An 11,294-nucleotide genomic window follows, 5' to 3' on the forward strand; every position below is an offset into this window, starting at 1 on the left:
GAAAAGCTTTCCATAAACATACCTAGGCTGTCTACTCTTCTTTCACCACAATCTCCTTTTGCAGTCATTTATGTGTGAGCAGCCAGCGAGAGAGAGTGCGCCCACACACACACACACCACTCTGCACGTATGTGCTGTGTTTAGATGACATTACCTTTGCTAACATGACCCGGTCGTGCTAGGAATGATCTCATGGTTATCCGGGTACGCTAATCGTATCTTGCCGGGGTGGCATGGGGCGCCGCACAAGAAATAAATAAAATAATAAATTAATTAATTCTAAAAAAATAAAAACAAATATTCAGAATGGTGACATTTGCGCGATCTGTTTTCTATCGCTCATTTACACGTCAGGTCAATGATATCATGTCACCGTATGGGACTGTGTGTCAATTAACCTCGGAGTGGGCGCCCTGATTCTAGTTTGTGAGCTAGGCAGGCTACTGCCTGGGAATGTCTCCCACTCAGAAGTACGAGATGGGGAGGGGGCGGGGGTAGGTTTACCTCAGGTCTCCCCAGTGGAAGCCCAAGGTACGGAGAGCGGGAGAATCTATCAAATAGCGCATCTCTAACTATGTACAGTACTAATGCAATTAGTAATGCAATTAGTTGTGCAATTTATTTTGTGTGTTTCTTGTTTTGAAATGCAATAGTGTAATAATCAGGTTCTCTTCTTTATAAGTGTGTTATTCTATTTCTGTATTTGTGTGATATTTGTGCAATGTAGTTGTATTTGTATTTTTTGGTCAGCAATAGGGTGATAGTGTAATAATTTGATTCTCTTTTTTATTTGTATTTATATACTACAATTTGTTTCTATTTGTCTTTGTTACTTCTTTTTGACATTTATGAGTCGTATTTTTGTATAAATATTTATATAGTTTTAAATGTTATGATTATTTATTTGTGTTGTTCCAAATGTCTGAATAAAAATGACAGTTAGTGCAGAATGGTTCTTTTTGGGGGGGTGGGGGGGCTGAATGGGGGGGGGGGTTCGCCCAGGGAGCCATACAAGCTAGAACCGCCACTGCCTACAACACTTCCACCATCAGTCTTCCTGTCTCGCGGGAACCTTGGATTTGACTAATGAGGACGCGCGCTAGAATGTGTGCTATGTGCCCGCGAATCGTTCCTGATGAGAACCCGCTGTGCGAGCTTTATGATACCCTAGGCTACTACAGTTCCACGAGATAGCCTGTTTTGTTATTTAGGTTATGCATTCATCGACATCAATACATAACATCAAGCGACCACAGCATATGAAAAGCACCTCGATCTAAATTTGGTGTGATGCGAGACACCGTCTCATATCATTCGCACCATCTCCCGTTCCCGCCTCTTGATATTGACTTGCATACTGTTTCGCTCTCTCTCTCGCTCGCTCGCTCGCTCTCTCCTCTCTCTCTCTCTCTCTCTCTCTCTCTCTCTGGTTGTCCTGGTGATAACGAGATAGAGGAGCCTTACAACACTGAAGCCAAGAGACAGAGGGATGAGATAGAAACGGTTGCAGCACGTATCTGCATTCATTATAGCCTAATTATTAAATGAAGTGGGACATATCCTATGTATTGACTAAAAGCCTAGCAAAGCCATAAAATGCGTATTTCATATGTTCATGGATCTTTTGATCTGCCAAAAATGTTTTACTCAGGCGGCGCTATTTCAGTGTTGTTGAACTAGATAGATAAGTTATTTTCTCATAATTATTGATTTCTTACGCCGCCAACCTGAAGTTCATCGTTATCATCTTGGCCGCCGGGATGGTGGCCTTCGTTGGAGCAGTCATCTGCATCATAGCCGCGGTCCATACCGGCTCCGCTGCCGAATCTACCCAGCAGCCTGTGGCAGACAACCAGTCGCAGTCTCCATACGCTGGAGTGCAGCAGACTTTCCCCGGCGGCTCCGTGGCGCGAGCGGGTCCCCTGGGCGCTATCCATGGTTCTGAAAGGCAGCACGGAGAAGCGCCCACCTTCTTCCACGTCGCCAGCGGCTCAGATGCCATTGGTGGAACTAGGCAGGTTAGCCGACTTATCTGCACCCCAGTCCCCGCCGGAGAATGCAACCCCAAAAACTTTCAGCAACAAGCCGACGACCCGTCGCTGTACGCCGGCGAGGACTGGGGATACCTCCGCACCACGGCAGAGGAACTCAAACAGACAGTGCTCCAGCAGAAGGACCAGATTATCACCGACCAGCGAACCATTAGGGATCTGTCAGGCAAGCTTTCGGAGTGTGAGAGCGGAATAGAGGGGCGTAGAGGCGCGGGGCTCTGGGGAGGTAAGAGGGTAGATGAGGGCCGGCTCGTGGTTCGGGACAGTGCTCCGTCGTCGACTGTGGCACAGCTGCTCACCGCTCAGGCTGTGGACGAGCTGGAACAGGCTATCGTTCAGATGAAAGACCGCATAGAGAAACTGGAGGTAAGGGGAATGGGAGAAACGTGTGTGTCATGTCTGTTGGTGTTGAATTCCACTATCACATATCTTTATTTTAAACGAACTGTTATTGTATCGTTAAATAAAGCAGAGAATAGGCTAATTCTGCCGCTCTTGTGTGTCAGTTGACCTGCTTGGCAGACCTCGATTTTACTCACTCAATCTGAATTTCTGCTCACGTCTCTGACGGAAGTATGTCGGTGTGGGTGTGGCTGCGTGGTTTTACTGTTTAATTGAGACCATTTCCAGTTTATAGAAATCAGGGACAGTATTAGATTAGGTGAGATGACGGCCTACAGGTAACTGCCAAAATAAAGGAAACACCCACATCAAGCCACTACAAATCGCCAGAACAGCGAGTCTTGGCATAGATTCTACAAGTGCCTGGAACTCTATTGGACGGATGTGACACCATTCTGTTATGTTGATGGAAAACACGGTCACAGACGTTGATCAAAAATCTCCCATAAGTGTTCCAATGGGTTGAGATCTGGTGACACACACACACACACACACACACACACACACACACACACACACACACACACACACACACACACACACACACACACACACACACATTTTAAACTTCCTATGCTCCTTTGAGACCCCATCTTTCAAAGTCACTGAGATCTATTTTTGTATCCATGGTTAAAATAAAGGTTATTGCTATCTGGGATAATAATGGGCAACTGGGAATTTAAGCATGGGATGTTAATTGCTTAATTAACTCAGGAACCACACCTGTGGAAGCATCTGCATTCAATGTACTTTATATCCCTCGTTTACTCAAGTCTTTCCTTTATTTTGACAGTTACCTGTATATCAACATCTTTGACTTATTGTCGCTGAAAATTGATTAGCTGCATTATATTAAAATTGATTAGATGCATTATATTCGACTTGGCTATAGCTTATTAGAGTTCAACTCAATATTGAGGAACCAATCAGTTACTTCACCAAAATCTATTTACATATTTTGGTATCACTTGTTGCTATTGCATCATTAAAATGTCTTCTCAACACTGCTTCACAAACTCAAGTTAAATTTAGCCAATTTGATGAATGGAAACCCCAAAACTAGAATGTTGTAGGATAATTGATTAGGCCTAGTCTACAGATACATGAGCATTTGTTATTCCAGGCACCTCTGCTTCCCAACATAACTAACCCAGGGGAGGAGAAGAGGGGGGATGGAGGAGGGAGGGGAGAGTAGAGTAACACAAAGTGGCTTTATAGCTGCCTGCCAAGCAACATGTGATGTATAACCCCCATTTCTTCTGGAGAAAATATAATAAATTATTCATCCGACCAGTTACCTATATTTGTTGAGAGCAGAGACCATCATATTCTTTTTTCAGCCTCTGCCTAGCACACTAGTATTATACTATATCAGTGCTGTACCTCTGTATCTGTGGTCCTACCGTCTTTGGTCACTGAACCCCCAGTCACGGTGCAACTGATCATTAGGCCTATAGTCTTAACAAATGTACCCCATGTGGAAAGGTGAGGTACCCCCAAGGGTACTAGTACCTCATGTTGAGAACCACTCCTCTATATGTAACTTACAGCATGTGCCTCACTGTAAATAATATGTTGCGTTGTCTGTGTGTCTATTTGACTGCACTTCGCTTTGCTGAAGTTGTAGTATTTTTCCTTGGCTGACTAATGACTGAGAGGACCTTCAATTACTTTTGTTTTCCTGGCACTATTTCTGCATTTCTCTGCACATAATTGATTGTCCATAATAAAAATAATAACAAATCCAGAGATTAGAGTGCTTATCTAACACAAAGGCCCACATTAATCACAACCCATTAAAAAGTGTGTGCAGCTCTAAAAATCGAACTGGCTTCCAGTGTTGTGTTCGAGACCACCTAAAGCGAGATCAATTCAAGACCAAGACCGGAGCAAATCGAGTCAGAGTCAAAACCAAGATCGGAGGGGGGTGAGACCGAGTCAAGACTGAGACCGGGAGGGGGACAAGGGGTCCGAGACCTAGTCAAGACAGAGACCAGAAAAATTTGAGTCCAATTCAAGACCATGATTGTAATTTAGTCAAATCGCCACCCTAATAAGAGTTAAAAATGTTCAGTATCTGTGTTCATATTTCAGAAGAACATACAGTATGGATTTCTTAGACGTTTAGAATGGTGAAAAAAATGCATGCGGAAGGCAAATAGAGCCACTCTACAAATTATTACTAACCCAAACACAGTGGGGAACAATGAGGGCCTTCTACGCCTTCAGAGAAGGGCAAAGAATTTATAAAAGAATAATAACAATAATAATTGTAATTATATTATTCTTTTCAATTATGTTCTGATTTAATCTCTTCAGTTTTTGTTGGAAAGAAAAGGGTTAACACGTATCCAATCAGGATTTTTCTTTGGTCATCTCTGGGGCTAGCTAAGTCAGCCATTGGCTAGGCCATCAGAAGCTAGATAGAAGGCATCTGCCATTCAACTGTATTAGGGAAACATTTTGGAGTGACAGTGGAATCAATCAATCACATTTTGACTTGTAATCGGTGGGATGATTTTAACAGAAAGCATTCTCTTCTCAAAGGCCAACGGGTCACTGCGCACTAGCAAGCAGTAGATTTCACATGGTCTAGCTAGCTATCCTTTGTTGTAGACTAATTTGCAGCAGCTGCAGCAGGTGTTATCGAAGAGGATGATGAAAATTTGTTAGCTTCTCCCTTTTCAAGAATAACATTCAACAAGAAGTTAACGTTTTACTGCAGTGGGCTAAATCAGGGTCACACAGAGTGATTCTTGGTACTTAAACAAATCTACTTTGAAACAAAAAAAACACACACATGGTTATGGGATTAAAAAAAGACACCTGTACCATGTCAGATATAGAGTTGAAATGAATAAAACTGTATATGCAATACCCACTGAAAAAAAGTGGGTTTACAGTGTTTACCTGCATATAGTGTCACACCCTGATCTGTTTCACCTGTCCTTGTGATTGTCTCCACCCCCTCCATGTGTTGCTTATTTCCCCCAGTGTATTTACATTTTAGTCATTTAGCAGACACACTTATTCAGAGCGACTTACAGTAGTGAAGGCATACATTTCATACATTTTGCCCCCCGTACTGGTCCCCCGTGGGAATCGAACCCACAACCCTGGCATTGCAAACACCATGCTCTACCAACTGAGCCACACGGGACCTATTTATCCCTGTGTCCCTGTGTTTCCTGTCTCTCTGTGCCAGTTCGTCTTGTAGGTTTCCAAGTCAACCAGCATTTTTCCTGTTCCCCTGCCTTTTGCATTCTCCTTTTTCTAGTCCTCCTGTTTTTGACCCTTGCCTGTTTCTGGACTTTGTACCTGCCTGCCTGACCATTCTGCCTGCCTTGACCACAAGCCTGTCTGCCACTCTGTACCTCCTGGACTCTGACTTGCTTTTGACCTGTTTGCCTGTCTACGACCATTCTCTTGCCTACCCCTTTGGAATAATAAACATTGTAAGACTCCAACCATCTGCCGCCTGTGTCTGCATTTGGGTCTTGCCTTGTGCCTTGATATATAGTCTCCACCTCACCACTGGCCCTTTGTGTTTTACAAAAAGTGCGCTCTCGTACATGAGTGCACTGGTATTTCCGTTGCTGTCCTTTCAGAATCATAAACCTGTCACACACTGAAGGCCTAGGTCCAATAGGTTCGCCACTGCCCAAACATGTCTATAATAGATATAAAGACTGTTCAGGTATTAATGTTTCAAGACAGGAGTGTATATGGCTAAGCGGTTTTATGTGCTTATTGAATGGAAGCTTATAATTCAGAGTTTTTTACTCCGCTGGTCTCGGGAAGAAATTACGAGTCCTCACTGTCCTCACCGAGACAAGACAGAGACACTCAAAATGTGGTCTTGAGACCGGACTGTACTACAACACTGCTGGCTTCATTTGTCTTTTTATTTCATTGTCTGCTCTTCCCTCCCTCCCACACTCCCACCCATGAAGTCAGATATCGGACCGCTGGCGTTCCCTCACAACCACACAGATGCAGCAACTGCGATGACTTCAAGAAGTGGTGTTGGTGGGCTCTCTGAGGCCCCTGATGGTTGGGGTGAGGCAGGGCCAGGGGGACAGGTAGGGGATGGACCAAAGCAGTGGTCATGGATGGAGGATCTGGAAGGAGAGCTTGAGAGGAAGCTGGAACTCCTGGAGAAGGAAAGGAAGGCATTGCGAAAGGAATCCCAAAGACACAGGCAGGAGATCGACCAGGGGATGAACTCCCTACACCACCGCATCGCTGGCCTGGAGGAGGGTGAGATTAGGGGCAGAGGGTTAGGTGTAAAAGAAGATCAATGGTCATGAGTGATAGTCATATCTGAATTATATTAATTTATATGGTGGGGGAGGTTAAGAGTCGGGGACATGAAACCGTAACTGATGTACCAGAAAGGTAACTTATTATAAATCTATGAAAATGGCATCATCACATTATGATACAGAATAAGAAAAAAGTACATAACAAGAAAGAAAATCCAAGTGGATATATCATAGAAGAGAGATGAGATATCCTGGGTGCAGGAAAGAAGTCAAATGTGTGATGTAGTCATTGTATAAATCTACAAATACACTACAAAGTCCTAATAAGGCAAGTCTATTCAACATCCCCCCCCTACCAAATTACCTCATTACTCAAACACTCTTTCCCTCCCTCCCTATTTCTCCACCCATACCTCCTTACCCCAGGACTCTCAGAGTACACCTATCCCGAGGGCTACAAGCTGTCCTTCCCAGCGCGTACCAACTATATGTACGCAGTGGTGCAGCACCCCATCCCTGAGCTGCGTGCCTTCACCGTGTGCCTCTGGCTGAGACCCACCGAGGGGGGCATCGGCACCCCTTTCTCCTACGCTGTAGCGGAGCAGCCAAACGAGCTAGTTCTGCTGCAGGGCATGCATACCCCTGTGGAGCTGCTCATTAACGACAAGGTAATGGAGGAAACAGAGCAGAAGTATTTTAGGGCACACTGAGTTAGACACAGCACAATTTAAGATGGAGCTATAACAGTACCTGAGAGTTTACTGTAGAATGATGTCTGCGACCAAAATGGCACCCTATTCCCTATGTACTGCACTACTTTTGACCAGAGCCCTGGTCAAAAGTAGTGTGCTACATTGGGAATAGGATGCCATTTGGGACAAAGACAAAGCACCGTTTAGGCTAGAGCTGGGAGTGTAGTGTAGATCAGCATGATGCCATTATGGTAATACATTGCCTGGAAGGCATAGAGAGCTACCTAGCTGGCTGTGCCCTTGAGGAAGTGCAGTCCGTGCCTTTGAAAAAGTAATGCTGCAGTCCCCAAATGTTACTGTAATAAAAGAGCTGGATTAATATATTCCAGGGGGAAATTTGTTTAATGTCTCCATACAGTGTGTTAAGCAGCAAGATATCAACACTTAAAAAGCACAATATTTTATTTAATATAATATTGAGTTTTAGTCTAGGATATTCTGTACAACACATGGTTTAGGGTCAGTACTGAGAACCACTTTGTCATATGATTGATGGTCCATTGATTTGTTGCTGTTGCCATCTTAAATACTCAATTTGCAGTCTAATATAGTCTGCAGTATCACTGCATTACCTGCACTATAGCAATAACACTCACACTAACCCGAACTGTTGTCCTCCCACCCCTAGGTGGCGCAGTTACCTCTGAACCTGTCTCGGGGCAGCTGGCACCACATCTGTGTAAGCTGGAGCCAGAGAGGTGGGGCGTGGCAGGCCTACCAGGGGGGCAAGCTGAGAGGAGAGGGGCAGGGCCTGGCAGCCTGGCACCACATCAGGCCTGGGGGAGTCCTCATCCTGGGGCAGGAACAGGTAAGACCTGGAGGGATTTGTATTTTGGTGAGGTCAGGAGTGTCTGGTTGAAGAGACCGCAACGGCATAGACCTATAGGGGTTGTTGTTTTTAAAGGAGAGCATATTTTATTGTTCATTGAGATATAGACACAGGGATGAAATGAGAGGGGGCAGGTGAGAGGAACATGCAAAGTTGAAGTGGGGGACTTGAGCATTAAACACCAGTCTCTCAGGGCAATGCCAAGTCCGGAGTTACCACTAGACCAAACTCTGACACATCCCTTCCTCTTTTCACCCCTTTCACTCCTCCACCTCCTTCTGCCTGTAGGACACTCTGGGCGGGCGTTTTGACTCGTCCCAGGCCATGGTGGGGGAGCTATCCCAGTGGAACGTATGGGAGCAGGTCCTGACCCCCAGCGAGGTGTCCAGCCTGGCCCACTGCAGCCAGCACAGCCCCCAGCCAAAGGGTAACGTGGCCCCCTGGACCAACCGGGAAGTAGAGGTGTTCGGAGGAGCCACCAAGGTGCCCATGGAGCCCTGCTCTGCCAAACTCACCAACACCCCACTGTGAGGGGAAGGGTGATATAGGATCCAGGGACCTTATTTACAAAGCGTCTCAGAGTAGGACAAGTGATTGGGGAAAAATCAATACAGTTACATATCGCAATATTCTTTTGGACAATATTATAGTGATACTTTTTGTTGTTGTTGCTAGGTAGTGTTAGCTAGCACTAGTCAGCTATGCCTGCGCCAAAACGCTGGTATTTTGTTGTTCTCCATCTTCTTTTTAAATAGTGAGCCAACATGTTTTCAATGCTTTTAATTCCATGACTGATCAAAACTCATTTTCTCATGCTCTCTTGTCTCTCTTCAGCAGACATATAGAGAGCAATATCTTTGGAACATCAAATTGCAATAAAATTGCAGTATCGAATCGCAATACATATAGAATTGTGAGAATCAGTATTGTCACCTAAGTATCATGATAATATTCGTGAGATCCCTGGCAATTCCCAGCCATACATGTCCTATTATACATTATTTATTATGATCTAATAGGCAAAGCTGATTTTTCATCAGCATTTCTACTTTGAGACTGAGAGTCCTGAGCTGTGTTCAGTAGGGCAAAACATTGTGGAGGTAACATATTTCTATCTGAACAACTAGTTATGTAGAACAGCAGGAATGCCTCACTGACATGTAGATTAAGGAATCATGTCAGCTATATTCATCACATTTCTATCTGCAATGTTCGGTATATTGTACATTGTGAATTTGTGAAGTGAATTTATGGGTGGCGCTTGGGTGAAAGGGAGTAAGGGAATAGGGGAATGAGGCACGTGGTTAGAAGTGGGAGTAACACTGGTTTTGTAACTGCTCATAAAGACTTTATTTATCCCTCAAGGGGTAATTTTGTTTTGTTTTGCATGTTTTATTTATCTATGTTTTACATCTATTGTTGATTAAGTTTATTCAGAGCTACAGGACACAGAGTGGGTAGGCTAGGCATACATACTTTTGAACTGCTGCTTTGGACTTGGTCTATGGCCAGGCACTAGGTCCGATGAGCCTATTTTGTTTTCTCAATAGGAGCAAACAATTGGGTATCTATAGCTTTCTCTATCATCTGACTTGTGTTTAACTGAAGGGGATAACTTAAGTGTACATTATGATTTTATATAACATTTTATATACAGACATTAAGAACACACAATCGTGTCTGTATAGCATTGATTTTTTAAATAATTTTTTGTATCAACTTGTTTCAAAACAGCATTCTTACTGTATCTCTTTTCATATTCCTTCTCGTTAACATTTGTATAAATAGTCTATCTTAGTAATACAGCATGTCTAATCATTCCCTATGACTAATAAGAACTACAGAAATAGAGATATGAACAAATCTCTTTGGCACTAATTCAAATTCAATAACTGTATCCAGTAATGTCAATGTGTGGCTTGAATTGATCCAGAAAATATGTCTTAGACTTGGGCAGTGCTATTAACCCAAGCTCATTGAATAACTTTGTTGCACAATATGGTATAGCACAAAGTTTGATACTTTCTAGAACACCAGAATAGGTATTGGTACCAAGTTGTACTGTCATGTATAAACTGTGTTATATAATACTTTTATATTCAATGTAAACAGTGATATGAATAACAATGGGTTTAAATGCATGTCATTATACTGCATACATGTATTCATTTTACATATCAATGCACATTCATATATAATTCAATGTATTAAAGCCCTCTTAATCTTCTACACCTTGCCATCCAGTGACGTGAGGTCTGAGGCCGGGTAAGAACATTCTATTGAGGCTCATAAAGCGGATTTTTTCTACGGTGTTTATCGGTATGACACGATCACAAAGATAACCATCAAACAGCAGCAGGTAGGCGGCGCAACCATTAGACTCGCATTCACAGGCCGTAATTGCTTGTGCCCCACTCAACTGCTCTGCACGAGTTTTTGCTTGTAAGCAGGAATCAGGAGGATAGAATTATAGTCAGATTTGCCAAATGGAGGGCGAGGGAGAGCTTTGTACACGTCTCTGTGAGTGGAGTAAAGGTGGTCTAGAGTTTTTTTTCCCTCTGGTTGCACATTTAACATGCTGGTAAAAATGAGGCAAAACGGATTTAAGTTTCCCTGCATTAAAGTCTCCGGCCACTAGGAGCGCCACCTCTGGATGAGCGTCTTCCTGTTTGCTTTTGGCCATATACAGCTCATTGAGTGCGGTCTTAGTGCCGGCATTGGTTTGTGGTGGTAAATAGACAGCTACCAAGAATATAGATGAAAATTGGTAAATAGTGTGGTCTACAGCTTATGAGATACTCTACCTCAGGTGAGCAAAACCTTGAGAGTTCCTTAGATTTGGTGCACCAGCTGTTGTTTACAAATATACATAGACCCGCACCCCTTGTCTTACCAGAGACGGCTGTCACGACTTCCGCCGAAGTTGGTCCCTTTCCTTGTTCGGGCGGCCTTCTAGCCATCGCCGATCCACTTTTCATTTTCCATTGGTTTTGTC

General features: G+C 43.7%; 1 protein-coding gene across 1 annotated transcript; it reads left to right on the forward strand.

Annotated features, from left to right (window-relative positions):
* Positions 1–1,439: 1,439 nt before the first annotated feature.
* On the forward strand, positions 1,440–8,943 carry LOC106607437 (neuronal pentraxin-2). Its single transcript, XM_014204376.3, has 5 exons — positions 1,440–2,417; positions 6,407–6,713; positions 7,145–7,386; positions 8,099–8,278; positions 8,588–8,943. Exons 1-5 carry the CDS (start codon positions 1,761–1,763, stop codon positions 8,828–8,830), a joined length of 1,629 nt encoding a protein of 542 aa, XP_014059851.2. The 5' UTR covers positions 1,440–1,760; the 3' UTR covers positions 8,831–8,943.
* Positions 8,944–11,294: the final 2,351 nt, after the last annotated feature.

Source organism: Salmo salar, chromosome 06 (genome assembly GCF_965601325.2).
Source record: "Salmo salar chromosome 06, fSalSal1, whole genome shotgun sequence".
NCBI lineage: Eukaryota > Metazoa > Chordata > Actinopteri > Salmoniformes > Salmonidae > Salmo > Salmo salar.

What these genes read in the sequence shown, in the direction of transcription:
- LOC106607437 (XM_014204376.3), top strand. Translation starts at nt 1,761, where the DNA reads ATGGTGGCCTTCGTTGGAGCAGTCATCTGCATCATAGCCGCGGTCCAT. An exon ending in AGCTGCTCATTAACGACAAG is followed by an intron (nt 7,387 to 8,098) that starts GTAATGGAGGAA and finishes TCCCACCCCTAG; the next exon opens with GTGGCGCAGTTACCTCTGAA. An exon ending in TCATCCTGGGGCAGGAACAG is followed by an intron (nt 8,279 to 8,587) that starts GTAAGACCTGGA and finishes TTCTGCCTGTAG; the next exon opens with GACACTCTGGGCGGGCGTTT.